This window comes from Meriones unguiculatus, chromosome 3, assembly GCF_030254825.1.
Source record: "Meriones unguiculatus strain TT.TT164.6M chromosome 3, Bangor_MerUng_6.1, whole genome shotgun sequence".
NCBI lineage: Eukaryota > Metazoa > Chordata > Mammalia > Rodentia > Muridae > Meriones > Meriones unguiculatus.
The window spans coordinates 20862314-20882696 of NC_083351.1; the positions used below are offsets into that span (position 1 = coordinate 20862314).

At 40.0% G+C, this 20383-nt stretch overlaps 1 protein-coding gene across 19 annotated transcripts in view; it reads right to left on the bottom strand.

The window, feature by feature from the left end:
• Positions 1-20383, bottom strand: part of Pum1 (pumilio RNA binding family member 1) — a 114255-nt gene that overhangs the window by 34520 nt on the left and 59352 nt on the right. For 9 of the 19 annotated variants that reach the window (XM_060379455.1, XM_060379454.1, XM_060379451.1 and 6 more), the window contains 4 exons: positions 17443-17609; positions 15016-15286; positions 4146-4239; positions 1756-1872 (listed from right to left, as the gene is read on the bottom strand). In XM_060379455.1, coding sequence (XP_060235438.1) covers positions 1756-1872; positions 4146-4239; positions 15016-15286; positions 17443-17609 — 649 coding nt within the window. The remainder of the gene's footprint in view (positions 1-1755; positions 1873-4145; positions 4240-15015; positions 15287-17442; positions 17610-20383) is intronic. The other 10 variants (XM_021636432.2, XM_021636418.2, XM_060379457.1 and 7 more) reach the window with 4 other exon arrangements.

Sequence of the window (20383 nt, forward strand, 5' to 3'; positions counted from 1 at the left end):
CTTGTGTTCTAAGCTGTTTCTAGCACAAATAGTACAATTGTGCTGGCAAAGGAGAGCCTCTCATCAAACAAAAATAAACCAGCACACACTCTCAAGTTTCTAACCTCAAGCAAGTCAGACTGCCTAACGATAGGCTCAGCATTTCCAGCTGGGAGCTGTTTGGTGCCTATGCCATACCATGACCAAGAATGCCTTCTGCGGAAATTTATAGCCAGATGCAAAATGACAGTGTTGAGGAAACCCATTACAAGATGAACCATCACCTTACAATAAGCAAATGGATTAAAATGGTTTGTTGACTTGTCAGAACCTGAATAGTTCAAAAGCCCTATTTCCAAGCTAAAGAAAATGACGATCTCCAAACTCACCTGACCTGTGCCCACATACTGGCAAGGTAAAGAAAGACAGCAGGGAGAGGGAACAAAGACACTACAGGAAGGGTCCTGGTCCTTGGATTTCTTGCTCACACAGGGGGTAGGTAGCAAATTAAGAATCGGGCCCTATGGCCTTTGAAAAGATGGATGTGATTTTCAAGGACAGCAGTCTAAAAACTTACACGTCCCTTCAAATATTCCGGCTGGCACTTCTATTACTTCAGCCTCGGTCATGTGGCTGAAATTAAATACCCCAGAGTGCTCAGTTGAAACTGGCTTATCAGAATGCCTGCTTCTATTTCCATGTTAACATAATACTTCCTTCCGTGGTTTGGGTAGTTATCTGGCAAACTATTTAAATCATTTGCAGTCTAACTCATGTGCAAACTGTTAACTACCAATCTATCATTTCATTACACATTCATCATCCTGAAATGCTTTCTTTTTTTCTTTTTTTCAAGAAACACACATTAAGCCATCTGATATCAGTCAAGCCCGGCTAAAACCTTAACCACATAGATTTGAATTATATGACCTAACATAAGACAGTTTCTGAACTCGAAATTTCTGCATTGTAAATTCAATATTGAACAACTCAGACCAAACAAAAGCATTAGACAGTGCAAATGGGTGTAAGGCAAATGTTAGTGGTAGTCAGCCAAGATCACACTACCTGACAGGGCTTTCCACACTCCCCAAGGGCAAGTGTTTATTGCAAAGACTGCCACCACTGTAATCAAGGAAGCAATTCTGGAAATCAACCTAAGGAATGCCAAGGTGTCGTGATATCATCACTAAGAACTACACACCAGAGGTAAATGTGCTGGAGAACACACTGGCATCTCACATTGATACTTAGTTAAAATGAGCATAACCAACATATACACCCCAAAGGCTTTCAGGGGTTGTTGTCTTTGTCTGTATATTGAAATGAAACCACTCAACATTTATGGCCCCCTCTAAGATGACCTGTATGGGACAACAGCAGTAGCATGCCACATTACAGAGAAGGGAAAAGAGAAATACAAGGGAGACGACGGGGATTAAGATTTGTATTTAAAAGCTACACAATTTGGAGGGAAAGCCACAAAGCAATGAGGAGAAGGTAAGGAAACAGTGTGAGTTCACTACGGAACAAATAACCTGCAACACGAACAAGCAATTCGGTGGATCCAAGCTACTGTGGTCCGGGACAGGTAATCACCTTGCTTTGCAAGTACGGGGCAAGTAATAGCTAAGCAGAGAAATATGACTGGCACTGAAATCAGGAGGCATTTTTGTTGGAGACATGGATTTGGCAGAGTAGAAAAAAAAAAGTCATGCCCATTTCAAAGGACTCTTCTAGCAGGTGAGCAAATCCCTCATGCAGCACATGTCTCACCGAGTGTCGCTGCTGCAGCCAGTCCAGCTGTGTAGGGGTCCGTCCCTGGGGGAGCAGCGCTGATGATGTATGGGTTGGGGACAAACGCAGCGGGAGCTAAACCTGCTGGAAACATACCTGTCAGTAAAACAAACGAACAACCTGCAGCCCTACTACACGCCGCTCTAGCTTGGCTAGCATTCCAGGCTATAGATGAAGGGAAGGAAGAGGAAGAGAGATAGGCTAAGAGTATAGAGGAATTCCACAACGATAATATAACCTCAATGAAAAGTCAGTGACATTTATCCCTGTGTGTGTGTGTGTGTGTGTGTGTGTCTATGTCTGTGTATCTGCGTGTGTACATAGGGAGGACAGAGGTGAACAGGAGAAAGCAGATGTCCTCCTCTATGGCAGTGGTTCTTAACCATCCTAATGCTACAAACTTTTAATAGTTATTTGTGTTGTGTCAACCCCAACCATAAAATTATTCCATTGCTACTTCAAAACTGTAAATTTTCCACTATTTTGAATAATAATGTAAATATCTGATGTGCAGGCTATCTGATAAGTGACTCCCAAAGGGGCTGAGACCCACAGGTTGAAAACCATTGCTCTATATCTTTCTACCTTATTTTTTTAAGACAAGTTTTCTTACTGTACATAAAGCCTGATGTTTAGGCTACACGTGTAGACAGGCCAACAAGCTCTCCCAAGATCCTGTTCCCATTCCAAGGCAGAGATCTGCTGAGCCTTTATTTGCATACTAGAGATTTGAACTCCGGTCTTCTTGCCTTCCCAGCAAAAGCTCTTACTCACTGACTGGATCTATGAAATGGGAATCTCACTATGTAGCTGAAACTGGCCTTGAACTTATAATCCTTCTGCCTCAATCTTCCAAGTGGTGGACTACCAACGCCTGGTTTAGACCATTTTGTACAACCCATCCCATCTTTACTAAAAAAATGTTTGTAACAAATGTTTGTTTTATATTCATGCTCTTATCAAACCCAAGCCTCCTGAATGTCAGACGACCCGTCTACTCCAAGCTACACCTGCCCCTGTTACAGTTTTGAATCCAACTATACTCTCAGAAATCAATTTTACTGTTTTATTTGTCACGGTGGGGAAGGAATCTAGGGCCTTGTGCAGGCACTAAATCTACTGTACATAAACTGAGTTCCATTTCCAAGTCTTAATCTCATATTAATTTTCAATTTTACAATTAAGTGTAAAATTAATTATTTCAAAACTCTATTAAAGTGTGTAGGACTTATTTCCATTAAAAACCATTTCTTAAAAAAGCACAGGTATTAATAAAGACAACAGCTTATGTGTGTACAGCACTGGCACAGTCCTGTGTCATCTAGGAGAGGACTAAGCCCTCTTCTTCTCTGTACATCACATCCAGAGCTGCCATGTCCTTTCTACTCATTTCTCTGTACGTTCTGAGTAAGAATAAAAGATCTTTCTATTCCCATTTAGTTACAGTCGTGGCATTCATTTGGAAGAGTCCATGAGACGGACTGAGAGGGTTGCCAGGCACAGCAGTCACATCTGTGACATCAGCATTTAGGGGGCTGAGGCAGAACTGACATGAGTCTAAAGCCAGCAGGGACTATACCATGACCTGCCTCAAGGAACTAAAAATAGGGGTCAAAACAGGTAGAAAGGTCAAGGTGAAGATTAAAATTCCAGCCAAATTCACTCCAACAAGAGAAGATGAGACTTGGAAGATGGGGTCCAAAAGCAATGAGCGTATGTCTGTTGCTCAGTAAGTTGAGAAGCTGACACGGTATCTATACACAATGGCAGCAACCTAATCATGGGTGTTAAAATCTATTTATTATTTCTTTTGGGGGAGAGGATGTCACTGTGTAGCACTGGTTGGTTTGGAATTCACTACAATGTAAACCAGACTAGCTTTCAACTCACAGATATACTCCTGTCTCTGCATCCCAAATGCTGGAATGTGTGCACCACCACACCCAACACTGTCACCTATATTTTACCAAGGGGTATCAGAAGTCATTTCTCTAGTAAATTTTTAAATCCTGATACAGCTGAGGTACAGAAGAAAAAAAAATGTATACCAAAGAAATATTATAAGCTCAGGTCTAGCACATCAAAAATAAAATATGAGCAAGAGACAACTGGACAGAATGTTTGAATGTCTGAATTCCATCCACCCTTGCCTTTTCTTTATTTGGACACAGGGACTCACTATAAAATCCAGGCTGACCCCAAATGTACTATATTTATGTAGACCAGACAAAACTGGAACTCACACCATCCTTCAAACTTTCTCTGTGTCCCAGGTATTAGGATATAGTTCAATATTAGTTAAAGTTACTGGATTTTCCCAGCACCCACCTGTCCTAGATAACAAGAGAACCATGGGCTTAAGAACTTACCAATGTGAGGCTGGTGGGCTGCTGCAAGTGCATACTGCTGCTGTTGGGCAGCTGTCAACTGCTGAACAGCAAGGGCATTGGGTCTTTGGAATAGCTGATGTAAGAGAAAGATGCTGTAGTTAGAGAACTATATTGTGAAATGATGTTTAAAAGCTCATAACAATTTCATTAGCCTCTGCTACATATGCTACTTTGACAGAACAGGACGCCTATGCCTGCTCTACCCCTTGGAGAAATGCTTCAACCTACCCTTCCTCTCTCACTACTTCAATTCTTTTTGCCCTCTTCATAGACTGGTTATATGTCTCATGTTCCCTAAATTACTGATATACACATATAGGCAAAATTCCTAATGGCTGCAGCAATGTCCACAGTGACTAGAGGTACACATTAAAGTTAGGCAAAAATGTTTCAGAATGACTTCCTCATGATTCCAAGGGTTAGTACACCCTCATGTCTTTTAAGACCCAACAAACACTGAGCTCTTCCCTACTCATGCTTTGGAGAAGATGAGAAAAGTTTACTTTATTCTCTAAGGAAATTATTTTGCATACCTTCCTAAACTAGCATTCATTTTCCTGGTGAATGAATTAGAGAAATGTCTGGCTTTAGGAGTTTCAGGATTTCCTAGATCTTATTCTTCTTATGCAGTGAAAAGAACAGAAGCGCAGCTATTGACAAATTTTCATTGTGAACTATTATGTTTCCTGCCACCAAGCCTAACAACCAGAGTTTAATACAAGGACCCAAAAACTGTCCTCTGACCGCCTGTGCTGGTGGCACCTACATTTGCACACAAACGTTAAAAAAAAATAAAATTTGGATTGTGAACTCATATCTAGCATACTTCTTAATTCATAAGAAAGGAGAAAAGGTGCAAAATTCTTCCCACAAAAATTATCCCATGACTGTACATATTAATATATAATATTAACACTCAATTGCTTGCCTATTCATTTAACAAATATTCACTATGTAAGGAAAAAAATGTAGCTGTAAGTACATAAAAGCCCTCTGCCTGCTTTCCTAGACATAACATTTTATCAGGAATAATGATGAAGAAAGAGGAAGCTGGCAGCCTTACTGTATAAGACCTCAACAGGCTTCCTTCCAGAGACTTCTTGAGTACCTAAGCAATTGCTGATTAGCCCTATTCCCAGAACACAGCTTCTAGCCACCTGTTCTTTCTACAGGACCCAACAATAGCCCAGTTCCCATCACTGTGTGATACATAACAAATACTACAGAACTTGTACTACAAGAAGGTGCTATGTCCCCAACTCACCTAACTTAATATTGCAACTATTTTTGCTCTTAATATATACAACAGAGATTTACTCCTGTGGCCTGGCTCTGTACATCTATGTCTCAAGCAAACATATGCTGTACCAAATAAAAAGTTGAGGGGATGAAGCAATGGTTCAGCAGGCTACAGCATCTGTTGCTTTTGCTCCAGGTTCAATCCCAGGACCCATGTGAGCACCAGGTAAAGATGTGGTGCATACACACACACACACACACACACACACACACACGCTTACATTCATGTACATAAATCTAAAAATAGTCTTTAATTATTCTTTGTGTACATTGGTGTTTTGCCTGCATGTATGAGGGAGTAAGATCCCCTGGAAAGCAAGTTACAGACAGTTGTGAGCTGCCATGTGGGTGCCAGCAATTGAAGCTGGGTCCTCTGGAAGAGCAGGCATTAATCTTAACTGCTGAGCCAACTCTCCAAGCCTCTACAAATATTTTTAAATAAAAAGTTGCATATGTTGAATACAGTGGCCAGTTTAACCTTTAGTTTACTCTCTACACCTCAATCTTTTTAAAAACAAAACAAAAAATCATCTTGCTAGTTCATGGTACAAACAGGAAACAATCATATACAGATTTTTTTTTTTTAACTTTGGCTTTCCCTTCCAAAGGATAAAGAAAAACTTCACCACGGTGCTAATAAAAATAAAAAGGTATTACCTTGTACATATCTAACAAACACCAAGCACTGAAATGGAGGGACTAGATAATTTCTCAAGAATTCAAAACAGTCGTGCATCCTAGGATGGGAGCTAGTCAGTATGACTTAGAAAATTCATGTGTGGGCTTTGCAAGTTTATCTCAAGAACAGTGCCTCTAGCAACTGGAAGCAATCCACATATGAGGAGCAGCCAAGAAGCAAAAAATAAAAAGAGACTGGGAATATAGCTTATTGGAAAAATTTAGCATGCAGGAGGCCCTAGGTTCAATCCCAAGTAACAAAAATAATTAAAGAGAAGAGAAAAAAAAAAAGCTAAGGCAAAAAAAAAAAAAAAAAAACAAATAAAAACCTAAAAACTTTTTAAAAATGATTTATTTATTCACTTATGTGCATTGGTATTTTATCTGCATGTATGTCTGTATGAGGATGACAGATCCCCTGTAACTGGAGTTAGAGACAGTTGTGAGCCACCATGTGGATGCTAGGAATTGAACCTGGGTACTCTGGAAAAGCAGCCAGTGCTCTTAATCTCTGAGCCATCTCTCCAACCCCTAAACCTTTGAAACAGTCACATTCTCATCAGTTGTCTCGATTTGTTTATTGTCCACCCTCACAGTCCTAGTGTAAACAAACCCATCTCACTGAAAAGTCCCACTGTTGGACTTCAACATAGTGCAGAGCTAGGAGATACAGTCATACAACACACACACACACACACAAAATGTACTGCTAAAGGCATCCTGACATGATCCAATACCACTCTATCAGACTTTCCTCACTGTGTACTTCATGTAGTATTACATAACTCATTATATACTGTAAATATACAGAGAAATACATGTATGTGAATAGCATAAAAGCAATCATCCCTTGTTAGCTAAATCTGCAGTCCCCACCTTCATGTGGTCTCATTTCAAGTTAAGGATTACTACTGCTATCAAAAAACACATGCATTAGACTCGTAGGAGCCCCCATACAGTCTTGTGGTAATGACTGCTTAACAATTAGTGAATAAGAAAAATGGGAGATTTTCTTGAAATCATTTTGTAGTAAACAATTTAACAAAAGCTAATTATGTATCCACAGCCATTAGATTTGATTATAGACCACATTACATCAATTTTGGCACATCCTTTTTGGTGCAATATTAACTAGAAATAGAGTACTCAAAACAAAATTGGGTAATTGGCAAGTGACAGACTCCAAAGATCCTGAAAAGCTCACACTAATGCCATCTGGTGGGCAGGCTCCTGAGATCTGCTACCACCGTCATGATTTTCACAAAGGAGCCAATGACCTGCAACTGAGCAATGAGCACTGTGAGCACTAGGAAATGCTTATGGAAAGAAAGCACAGTGATGAACATCTATGCTGATTACATTTTACTCATAGACAGCACAGGGGAAATCCAGCAGCTATTTCAAAGTAATGTAGGGATTCACAATAAATACTGAAAGGACAGTCTGGGTATCTGATGACTAACTGCTTTGACTTCCTTCTGTATCCACTACATGAGTTTACAAAAGGCAGGGTTCCTATTCCAAAAAGAAATGGGCAGCTCAACACATATGATACAAACGTGCCATGCAATGGGAATTTTATAAAAGGTAATTATTACCAGAATGGTTTGAAAAACAAAAGAACTATTAATATTATTATTATAATCATAGTTAGCATAAAGTACTACTGTTGTCATACACAGGTAGTCCCAGCACTCTACAAGGATCAGTATTCAAGCCCAGCTTAATCTGCATGACTGACTATTTAAAGAAAGTAAATAAAACAAACAACAAAAATCTAGAACTAAAGAAACATCCCCAGTTCTCCACACACACACTCAGCAGCATGGTGGGTTCTCTGGTGTGGAGAGCAGCATACAGTGGAACTGAGAGGACATCCACACTCACTCCCACATGCAATGTTCCTTGACTTTGGGGTTTTATGTTTTTGTTTTCCTGGTGCTGAGATCTAATAGAGGGTCTGTCACAGCAAGCCCACTAGCACTGAGCCAAATCATAAACCCCTACCGCCCCCAAAAAAAAACATGTTTAAAGAGTCTTCATTTTTCATATCTTAAGGCTACACATTGGGCTACTATCAAGAACAGCAATGACTCTGACTTTATTTTCATCATAAAGCCAGTTACTTAGTATCACTGTGCCTCAACTTTCTCCTCTACCTAAGAGAAAAACAAGTATCTAGTACCTAAAGTTGTTGCCAGACCTTTATGTGAGCTAAAAGTGTTACCTGATTACCTAAATTTAAAAACCAGATTCTACACAACAGGAGAAAACTTCCATAAACTGTCCTACACGGATTCCCTCCTCTCCCTTCCTTCCTCCCTCCCTCTCGCACCCACACAGATGTTTTTGGAACTACAAGGAAGGATGCTAAGTTATCATATAAAAATGGTTTTCTAGATATATTCCTTTCAAAATTAAAAATAAATAAATAAAGATAGATAGATAGATAGATAGATAGATAGATAGATAGATAGATAGATAGATGAAAAACTATGGATAAAGCTGAATGTGAAAACAAGACAGAGCTACATACAAGCGCTGCTATACTCCTAGAATAAAAAGTCTGAAGGGAGCAGCCTGGCACTGGGGACCACAAGCTCAAGTTTTACTGTTGTGTTTTTGTGTGTCTGAGTCAAGGATCAGCAGTCCATATACACACATACACATCAAACATTGACACACATTAAATAAACAAATGTTATATTTAAACAACAAATATAACAACAAAACCTTCATTATTCCTTAGCAAATAAGAAACTAATTTCAATCACATGCCTTTAAGCCCAGCAAAGGCAGGCGATCTCTGTGAGCTCAAGGGCAGCTAGTCTATAAAATGAGTTACAGGATGGCCAGAGCTAAAAAGGACCTGCATCAAAAAACAAGTGGGGCGGGGGGTGGGGGGGATGATGATAAACTAATTTCAAGGTAAATGATTTCAAACTGAGATCTCATATCAAAACTAAAATGCAACCCTCTACCAAATAACTGTTTCTGTATAACTGAGCAAATTAAAACTACACTTGGGTAACCTTCAATCACTGTATCACTCACTAGTCGATATCAAGTATTCCTCAGTAACAACACATAGGACACTAATGGAATAATTACTTGTGAATTTAAAAAACGATTTGCATTAAAGCTATGCAAATAAGCCAGTGTGATGGTCAGATGGCAGGCATTCAGGAGGCAGGTGGAAGGAAGTGGATTTTAGGCCAGCTTGATCTGTGTATAGCTAGTACCAGGACAGGCATGGATACAAAGAGAGACCTTTTTTTCTTTTCTTTTTGTTTTTTGAGACAGAGTTTCTTTTGTAATCCTGGCTGTCCTAGACTCGATGTGTAGATCAGGCTGGCCTCAAACTCAAAGAGATCTGCCTGCTCTGCCTCTGCTTCTTAAGTGCTGAGATTAAAGGCATATGCCACCATGCCTGGCTTCAAAGAGAGACTATCGATAAGAGGGTGGGGTAGGGGACGACTTGAAAGTACATTTGGGTGATGAGAAGCAGACAGCATTGGATAACCCTAAAACTGGAGTTACAGTAAATTGTAAGCCACATGTGGCACACTTCTATAATCCCAGCACTCAGAAGATAAAAACAGGATCAATTCAAGGCCTTCAGCTACTCATTATTATTATCATCTTGATATTACAACTTTTATGTAATGTTTTCTCCATACTGTCTGTATATTATATATTTAAAATACATACACAAGCATACAGACAACATAGGTCAGCTTTCTGAGCTGGCAGTTCAGTAACACCAGAGCATGGTTCAGTCCATCAACATAAAACAAAACATCCAGGAAAGCAAAAGCCACAGGGACCACCTAACTGCTCAAAGGATTTCTGGAACTCTTGCTCTTGTAAATGTATCTGAGAGGTCACATTCACAACAAGCGAGCACCAGTGACTAGAGAAGAAATTGAACCATCCTAAACCCAGAGAATAATAGAAGAACTAAGTCAAAATCTCACCTTTCCCTATTCTCTGGGTGATTTGTATCCTGTATCTCACTAAAGCATACACTGTTTCTGCCAAAACCAAATTCCATAAATTCCAATGGAAACATCACAATGAAAAGGAAGCAGAACAAGAAATTATTCTGTCAATGTCCACACAATGTCATGAATGAATGAATGAATTGACATACATAAATCAAAAGAAAGGAAGATGACCACCCTTTGTTCCTCATTTACAAAACCCAAAATCAAAGAGCCCCTAAAAGAAAATACAGTGTTCTAGATCACCAGCTCAACAAACCTGAGTTATTTTGAGCAATGTTTGAGACACACCCTGTTCAAGACCTCCACGACCTGGACTCAATTCTCCATGCAGTCTTGCACTCAGTGGTAAGAGTACACTTCAGGTACCCTGTGACTGTATATCCATCATCTATCTAATCTATGCTCTGTCAACCCAAACACCCCTTTAAGATGTGGAAGCTCATCACTGAGCACTGATAGCACTTATCTCAATATGACTGCATTGCAAGGAGAACTCAAGAGATCCTGAAGGACTCCGGAGTCAACAATTAAGAGATTAACATCAAAATATCTAAACTGCTTCTACACAAACATCACAAAGGCACAATAATTAAGGCATTCCGCCTCAAATTCCAACTGCAGGCACATACAATCTCAGTCCTTGAAAGATAGTAGCAGGGGGTTTATGATTATGAGTTCCAGGCCAGTAAAGAAACCTAGCAAGACCCTGGCTTAAAAGAAGAAAGTCTTGTCATTGTCGATAAAATGCACAGTGTCTATTCACCTCAACAATGTACCCAAACTACCAGAAAGGCTAAAAACATCCCAGATCATTTGCATTTTAGGCTTTACTATTTATAGGTTTTACTCTTTATGCCATGTTTATTTTCAATTTCACCTTCTTCCTGCAGAAATGAGGCTTATCTCTTCTGTTATTTTAAAGTTTATTTGTGTATGTGCATGTGTATGTGGGTGGCCCTGTTATTGAGTTAAGGAAGCACTGATTTTAAATGCACATGCAAACAGACAGAATTTGAGGCCTCCCTGGTCTACATAGCAAATTTCTGGACAGCCAGAGCTACACAACAGAACTTGGTGGTAGTGGTGGTATTACCAGGAGACAGTTGTAAGCAACCCAACATGGGTACTGCGAACCCAACTCAGGTCTTCTGCAAGAGGAGGAGGAGCATTTAACACCACTGAGCCATCTCTCCAGCACCATCCCATCTCTTATCATGGCGTATTATCTTGTACTATATAAATGATGAACTGCATCCTAATGACTAAACAGAACACAACTAGGAAAAAGAGAACAAAAAAGAACATCTTGCTCTATTCATCAAATATATACTTGGACGGCAACAAAGTGACCCTAAAATAGTTCATCTGACCCAAGAAATAATACAGGGCCATTACACAGTAATATTATATTACTGGGTGTGATCTAACAAACCTTCCAACAATACCCAGGGACTTTCCCAGGTATTATACAGTTTCAAATTTTAATTTGGGAAAGTATATTAAATAAAAGAGAAGAAGTTAGATAAAATTAGAGGAAGAGCTCCCTAAAGGCTCATTTGTCTGAAAGAAAGGACACCTCTTGCTCATACACAGCTCCCATGCTGGCAAAGGCATTAACAAGTTATCACAACACAGGCACTTGCACCTTTAGAAGGTGGTGGAAATGAGGCCTTTCCAATTACATCTGAAGAAAGTAAGACTGACCCAGTGGTCCTTAGAGAATGAGAATGAAAATGGAGTTAAATGTGATGAAAAAAAATGGTGGTTTGAATGAGATGTCCCCCCCACAGTCTTAAACATCTGAATATTTGATACCTAGCTAATGGTGCTGTTTCGGGAATGTGAACTTGCTGAAGGAAATATGTCACTGAAGGGTGTGTTTTCTTAAGAGTTTAGTGGCCCGAGCCACTAAAGCCACTTGTGATTCACTCAGTTTTGTGTTTGTTTGCAGTAAAAAATGTGGGCCCTCAGATTCCTGCCTTCTTGCTCCTACAGCCAAACCTGCTGCTGTGTCTCCCTGCAATGACAGACTCCCTGGTACTGGAAACGCTAATATCCCCATCTTCTCTAACCCACTTTGGTCATGGTGCTTTATCACACACACAAACTTCCAAACAAACCTTCCTCCGTAACACCTCCAGCTTCTCTACAGGCACCTCTGCAAAACTGAGGCTGGAAGGACACTCGGAAGTCTTAGGATAATGATTCCCAGATGTTATCTGGGTGCCCAGAACAAGGGCAATCAATCAATCAATGAGTGAATGAATAAGTGAATACAACAGTTAGGTTATATGGAATGTGCTGACTAATTTTATGCCAACTTTGACACAACCTATGGTCATCTGAGGAGGGATCCTCGACTGAGAAAATACTCCCGTAAGGTCAGGTTTCAGGAAAGCCTGTAAAACATTTTCTTAGTTAATGACTGATGGGAGCAGGGCCAGTCCATATGTGTGTAGTCATCCCTCAGCTGGTGATCCTGGGTTCTTTGGAAGCCATAAGGAGCAAGCCAGTAAGTGGCATTCCTCTATGGCTTCTGCATTACCTCTGACTCTTAGGTTCCTGTGCTGGCTTCCCCAATGATCAACGGCAATGTGGAAGTATAAGCCAAATAACTTTCCTCCCCACCTTTATTTTGATCGTAGTGTTTAATCAGAACATTAGGAACCCTAACTAAGACATAGGATAAAACAATAATGGCCAAATCATACCTGGGCACATAGCAATACCCCTACACTGTGAAAACTAAAACAACTATGAAAAGCTGTAGATTAACAGGCTCCTAAGTGCAAATCTGTTTAAATTAACCAGTGGAAAAGCCATCTATGACACTGAACATCTGTTCAATTAGAACCTCTGATATATAAAAAGATCATTATAGGCTGGAGGGATGGCTCAGGGCTAACAAGCACTGGCTGCTCTTCCAGAGGACCTGGGTTCAATTCCCAGCATCCAAATGAGAGCTAACAACTGTTTGTAACTCCAGTTTCAGGAAATTTGACACCCTCACACAGACACATACAGGCAAAAACACCAATGCACATAAAATAATAAATTTTAAAAATTTTAAAGTTCATTTATGTTTAAGCCCTAATAATTCACTAGCTCCAAAACTCCTGATAGTATGAAACCATAGATTAGTAACCAAACTGTCACAACTCCTAGACTATGAAGTAAAGGACACTTAAATAAAGAGTCAAATTTTCTTAAAACACAGGAGATTAACTCTTCTTAAAAGAAAAAGAACAGAGATTTTTGTGGAGCTGGACATGGCTACCGGGAGCTACAGAGAGAACAATATCCAAGTTATACTTTTCATTCTATGGAAAAAAAGTCTGCAAATTAAACTCACATAGGCTGGGGTATGGCTCAGCCTATGCACCTGTAAAGCAAGAGTAGGTTCCACCCCCAGTCTCACCAAAAGCAGTGAAAACTTAACAACCATATATATATTCAGAGCATAAGTTGAAGAGATTTCTTTTGGTAAACTTCCTATGGATACTTATCTGGGATCAGTAAACTTCCTATGGATACTTATCTGGGATCAGTTAAATGGCAGTAAAGAAAGGCACACACCACATTACAATCTCCAAAGTCAATACATAATTTCAAAACTACAATAATATTGCAATATCTCACACTTAGAATCTGTTTTTGTACAGTCCAAAACTAAGGAGTACAACCAACCTTTATCAGACTGTAGATTGTGAGGCTCCCTGGTCCCTCTAATAGCTCCTTTTCTTTCTAATGAATTAACCCTGCTATGCCTTCAAAAATGAATGGCATAGTTTTGGGGTATGGTGGCTCACACCTGTGACCTCAGTACTAGCAAAGAGGCTGAAAGCAATGGAGCAGAGAGGTGACTGAGTGGTTAGCAGCACTCCAGGTTCAGTTCCTAGCACCCACATGGCAGCTCACAAACATCCAGGCTCCAGAGAATCCAACACTCTCTTCTTTTCTCCTTGGGCACTGTATATACAGACTTGCCTGTTAGCAAAGCACCCACAGACATAAAATAAAATTCAAGGGGAGAAAAAAAGATAGAGGCTGAGATAAGATTCAAGGCAATGCTGGGCAGGTTCCAAGCCAGCCTAGGATTCATAGCAAAAACACTGTCTCAAAAAAACTGTAACAGGAAACACATGAACAAAAATTCTAGAAACTTTTAAACAGAATAAAGTTAAGCCTGGGGAGATGGCTCAGTGAGCAAGAGCACTTGGCGACCAAGCCTGAGTTTGAATTCAAAGAATGCACAGAAAACAATGGACATGGCTGAGCCCAGTAGGGGTGGGGTAGCAGCATTAAAGGGTGCAGCTCGGGGAGGGGATAACTGGAGCTTACTGGCTGGCCAACCTAGGCAAATGACTGGCCTAGACAAAGTTCCAAACTCTGAAAAACCCTGTTTCAGGGAATTATGCAAACAGCAAGAGGAAAGTGTCCAACACCATCCTGTGACCTCTCTAGATGTATGCACACTCTGGCTCTCATGACCACAGCACAGTCCCAGCACCTTATAGTATGTTGTATATTCAATCATTCTAATTATTTTGAAAGATATCTGCTGGTATGTGTTATAGACGGTATCTAGAATAATTAATTTAAACAAAAGACATGACTGATAAGAATGAGTTGGTATTATGAACAAGAGAGCTATCTTTACATACAGAGCAGAGAGCTCTCTTCCCAGCAACTTCAGCTAAGAACCATCTTCCTAAGGAAAAAAGTGAGCTTTGTAACCTTATTTCAGTGCTGAACCAAAAACAGCTGGCTGATGACATTCTAAGCTGGTAACACTTTTGCCCACCCCACCCCCATAATGTGCTAACTAGAGAGAAAGGAGAGGGTGACAAAGACACACACTGTACCTGTTGTTGAGAATTGTAGTCAAAAAGTCCCACAGTTGCTGCTGCTGAGTCCACAGGTACCTGCGTGCCTGAATAATCAAACTGCAGAGGCTCCATGCCCACATGTTCCATGGGGTCCAAGGGGACACTCTGGGACTCCATGTTGGAGAAATCCTCCACAGGCTTGGCACCATTGGTGCTGGTCAGCTGGGCTAAGCCCTCAGAACCATTCTGGTTTGGACCCAGAAGATCCACTTCATTAGCAGAGTTCTGGCAATTACCAGGGGTACGGCTAAACAGAGAAAGTAAAGGGCATTAAACCTTATTTTGATCGGGGAGGGACACTACAGCAACCCCCAGTTTCTATGTCCTTGACATAGTTCATTAGCGGCCCTGAAAGCTGGTTCTATAAAATAACCCGAGATTTTCCACAAGGCTTACGTTACAGGGCTGCAGCCTCTAGAATGAGTCAACTGTTTGCATTCCCTCCTAGACACACCTGTTGAACCTATACTATCTGCTTTAACATACAATATTCCTTTACTGTGGAATCTATATTGAAGAAACACAAGAGTAAACTAAAAACAATATTGCCTGGGGCAGCCATGAAAACAAATCTCCCCCACAAACACAGGGGTATATACACTCTACCAGAGCAGCACTCCTCCTTAAACAAAGCAAACTGGAAAGGTTGGTTTCTGGGCCAGGCATAGTGGCGCACACCTATGATCCCAGAACTCAGTGCAAGTTTCAAAGCCAAGCTTGAGTACACACAAGACTTTGTTTCAAAATAAAGCAAAACACCCAAGGTTGGTTCCTAGGGGAAATTCCAATTCTTAGAATGATTCTAATAAAAGGGTTTTCATGTATTATTTATATTACTACCAGTGGTGAACACTACCCCAGCCCCCCCCCCCGCCAAAGAAATGGAAGTAAATCAATTAAAAAATGGGTAAAGCTTCATTACTGACCACAAGCTCCTACTCCGAAGATAATGCTAAACTTAAGTTAATGTACTGATGCACCATCCTTTATGTCACCAAACTCCAAAAAGCAAAGTGTAATCACTGGGCTGAAAGTTTAAATGAGTACTATTCTGGGACTTGAGAGATAGCACAACCCTATGTTAAATGACTATCATCCAAACCCATTACAGGCAAGGGAGAGTAGCCTATGGCTGCACTTAATCCCTTTGTCTCAATAATAATAATAATAATAATAATAATAATAATAATAATAATACAGCTGGTACAAGTAAAAAGTATTGTCATGTTCCACCACAAACACCACCACCTCCTACCCCAGCCAGATACCAAAAAGCACTACTCCAGGATGCTTGTGATTCAGGGAGGTAAGGTCACCTAAACACATCCCAAGAACACAGGTAAGCATTTATTGCCCTTCACCTCAAATTTCAAAGACTAATTCTATACATGTTCAATATATATTCAATATATATAAATTTCAAAGATTCTAATTCTATACATGTTCTATATATATATAGGCTTATTAAACAACTGATAATTGTTTTGCAAATGATGCAAAATACTTTTTTGTACTAGTGGGTAGTAGGAGTGTATAAAAATGCATGTTTAAGTCTGTATTCAAATAAACAAATATTAGCTTTAGACTGGCATTATTTGTGTGTGTGTGTATGTATATCATTGAACGAAGATTCCTTTTGAAATTACACAGCATAACTAAGGCTTGTCTACATAAACAAGACTGTTTATCAACTGTGGAAGACAAATATGTAATACTATAGATGTTCTACTACAGGGAAATCTGCAACTATGATCAGAGATGGGATAAGAGGCATCCATGGAAAAGTACATGATTATGAACAAGCCATTTGCTGGGTATGGCAGCATACATCTGAAATCCCAGCATTCAGAGGCCAAGGCAGGAGGGACTGCCAAATTCAAAGCCAGCCTAGGTCACATAGTGAGCCACTCTCTTGCTTTGCACCTAGCTTCTAATTCTTCAAGCTGAAGTAACTGAAGACTGGTCTACCTACGTGGAATGGAACTGCTGCACATAAATGAAATGGGAGAAGGCGCAAAATTTCTCAGCTATTTCTCCCTCCAATATGAGAAAGGGGCACATTCCTCAAGATCATGTCTCTAGTGTATAGTGGTGTGGGGAAAACTCAGGAAAGTCCCAAAGCACCTACACCAAAGTTTTTTGAGTATTCCAGAACTACTAAAATCTTCTCTGTGGAAGCACTCTGCAACCCCGGCTCCACACAAATGCAAATTCTACCATTTGGGCACAGTATGAAACATGGTGCAGTTCGTTAAAAATTCCACCTTACCAGTTAGTTTACACCTCTGTGGCATCATCTATACTAGATCCAATTTTTAAAAATGAAACAGGAAGAGAGGGACTAAAATTAAAACAAAATCCCACAGCCCACATCCAAAAATCGGAAGTGTAAAATATACAAACCTAAAATCTTTGACGTCTGCATCAATCCCATTCTGCACTGGTAAACCATTGGTCTTGTCCATCACATCACCCTCCTCCTTCAAATCTCCTAGCTTATCTCCATCAAACGTACCCTTGTTCTTCTTTTCACCTTTGTCGTTTTCATCACTGTCTGCATCCCTTGGGCCCTGTTTAAAAAATAGCTTCAGCTTCACTAATCATCAACTAATCGTGGATACCCACTGTGGACAGCAGACTACACTAAATGCTAACTAGACAGGACAGTGCCCACGCCTGACATTACAGTCTAGTTTACAAACAACACAGAGGCAAGAACACTGCAGAAATTTTTGCCAGATGGGGAAAGACAGACAGACAGGTATGTTACAGAACTGAGGACATCTTATACCATGTGCTCCTTCTGCCCCACCCCTTCTTCCCAAAGCCTAATTAAAACTGTGTATTTCTCAAACCTACATCTCTACTCTCACATCTGTCTAGAGGGAAAGTATTTAGCCTATGTTAAAAAAAAAAGTCTATGGCTTCCCACTATTCTATTTAAGTCCCTCCTTTACTTGTAAATATGAAACAATGTGTGCTGAAACCGTTTGAACTCTTTGAACTCAATAGTCCCCACCTGATTGGGAATGTACCCTACCAAATTGTACTACCATCCTCGTTCCACCTTGTTGCACCAAATCCTTAATATTTTTGTATTTTGTCTTGATTTTTTTTTTTGGTCTGTTTGATTTGGGTCCTTGCTGTCCCTTGCTAGCTTAGAACACACTACATACAAAGCTCAGGTTGGCCTGCATTTTCGGTAACCCTCTTGCCTCAGGGTCCTAAATGCTGAGATAACAAATGTGCACCACAAACCTAGCCAACACTGACGTTTTTTAAATGATGCTTCAAAACATATTAAATCTTTCTTTTAAGAAGCATACTCTAAAAACTCATATCTTCCATTACCTGAACGTTTCCATGCAAATTAGTTTTAATAATATAATTGGAGGCATTTCATACAAGTGAATATATTTCTGAAATGTTTCAAACTTTCAAACACTGGACCTATTTAGGTTCTGTTTTAAAGAAATGTAAATGTGTCTCCTCTTAGTAGCATCCAGCATAAGCCCTGGATATAGAAGAAAAAAATTCCTTGATTTCCAAAAGGAAAGCAACTATCTATGAACTAAATATGGCAGACAGCTTTGCAGGCCCCAGCACCGCAGGGCACTAAGTAACTTCAGCTTTTATAAACGAGAGACGCAATCTTGCTGTTCCCACCACTGACTCGGGCTTTATGTAGGAAACAAGTGCACATGCTCATTTAAAGTTCCTGGCACAGGGCAAGCTGAGTGGACAGAAGACAAGCACTTCCACACCAAAACCTTAGAAGCGGTAACTTAGTGGAGCACAGAGCAGCAGGCAGTTAGTTGTGAGCAGACTGAGAAACGAACAAACTGCACAGAGAAAACAAAACAAGCTCTCCAAAGAGTTAAGGAACCACTTGATCAGAAACCACAATACAGGAGCTCCGACAGGCTCAGACCTGTAGTCTATTATTTCAGAGCCTGTTTTCCTTTTAAAATCATTCTCTGTTCAAATACACACAGAAAAAAGAAAGGCTTGGGGAAAATATGAAAACAGGAATGTGTGTGACCTATACATACAGCTTAGCCTCAAGAGGCTAAGACAATATGAAGCACAACAGTGGCCACCAAGGAACGTGACTTGAAGACTGCAGTTCTACAACATGCAGCTTAAGAACACAGAAGCACTGAAGGAGCACTCTGAGACCCCAACGTAGATAGGGAAAAAGACAAGACTCTGAAGTCCTAGAGCTTACACAATAACTAGAAAAAGCAGCAATCTCCACATTGCAGAGAAGTACAGAAGCAGTGTTTTCATTTTTATAGCTGCAGCTATAAAGATGAATAAACTGTCTAGCAAAAGCTCAATAAATATGACTAAGACAGGTTTTAATGGTGAGGGCTAAAACCTCCTGTGAAACTGAACTGCAAAAATAAGAAATTTCATCTAGTCTTTATCATCATTAAACCAGTCTAGATGGTAAGAATATCATTGCAATGGCAAAAAGAAAACATTAATGTCAATGGCCAAAATGCATCATAGGAAGAATCTCTACAAGCCTATAAATCAAAACGAGAAAAACTGCCCAGCTCCAGTATCTCCTAAGAAGTTCAAAAGACACATAAATCTACACAGGAAATAGAAGAAAGAAGCAGTAGGAAGGTCCTACAGCAAGCAAGGTGCTGATGGCGAGCATGTTTAGTGAATAGCTCATGTTTAGCATTCTCATTCCTTGGTGACCTTCACAAGGGCTTCCTGCCCATGAACCTGCTCAGCCTATCCATTTGCTCACTGGCCTGAACTGAATACACAGCCAGTAACAGTTTCATTATCAATTTTAGGGCTGAGGACTGGATTTTCAAAATATTCTCTGAGGTCGGCTGGTTTTCACTAATCCTGTACAACTTGCTACCTGACTTTCTTTCCCTATCAAAACATCAAATCTTTGGCAGAGCACTAGCAACTCTATCTGTTGATTTTTGTAGGGTATCTCCTCTTGCAGATATTTGTAGAAAACATTTATAACTTCAGCACTAGTGTGTATACCCACTTAAAAAGAAAAAGCCTTACTACAATGATATGCAACAATAATGGCTGGCAATGAAGCCTGCCTTCTGCATTATGCCAAGATAAGAGTGAGAAACCAGCTGCTATCAAAAGACCCATTTCACCCATATTCATAAAATAAAAATAAATTTAGGGGAAATGTAGAAAAGGAGTATAAAAAGCATTAATTGTTGGCATCTTTGTGGTTTTTAACAATATGTAATGTGAGATAGTTATAGCTGTGTGGTCTTTCAGAAAGTACAAACACAGGTATGCCTGATCTATTTTGTGTTCTATCTGCAACACTTACCGGTCATTTCATCTC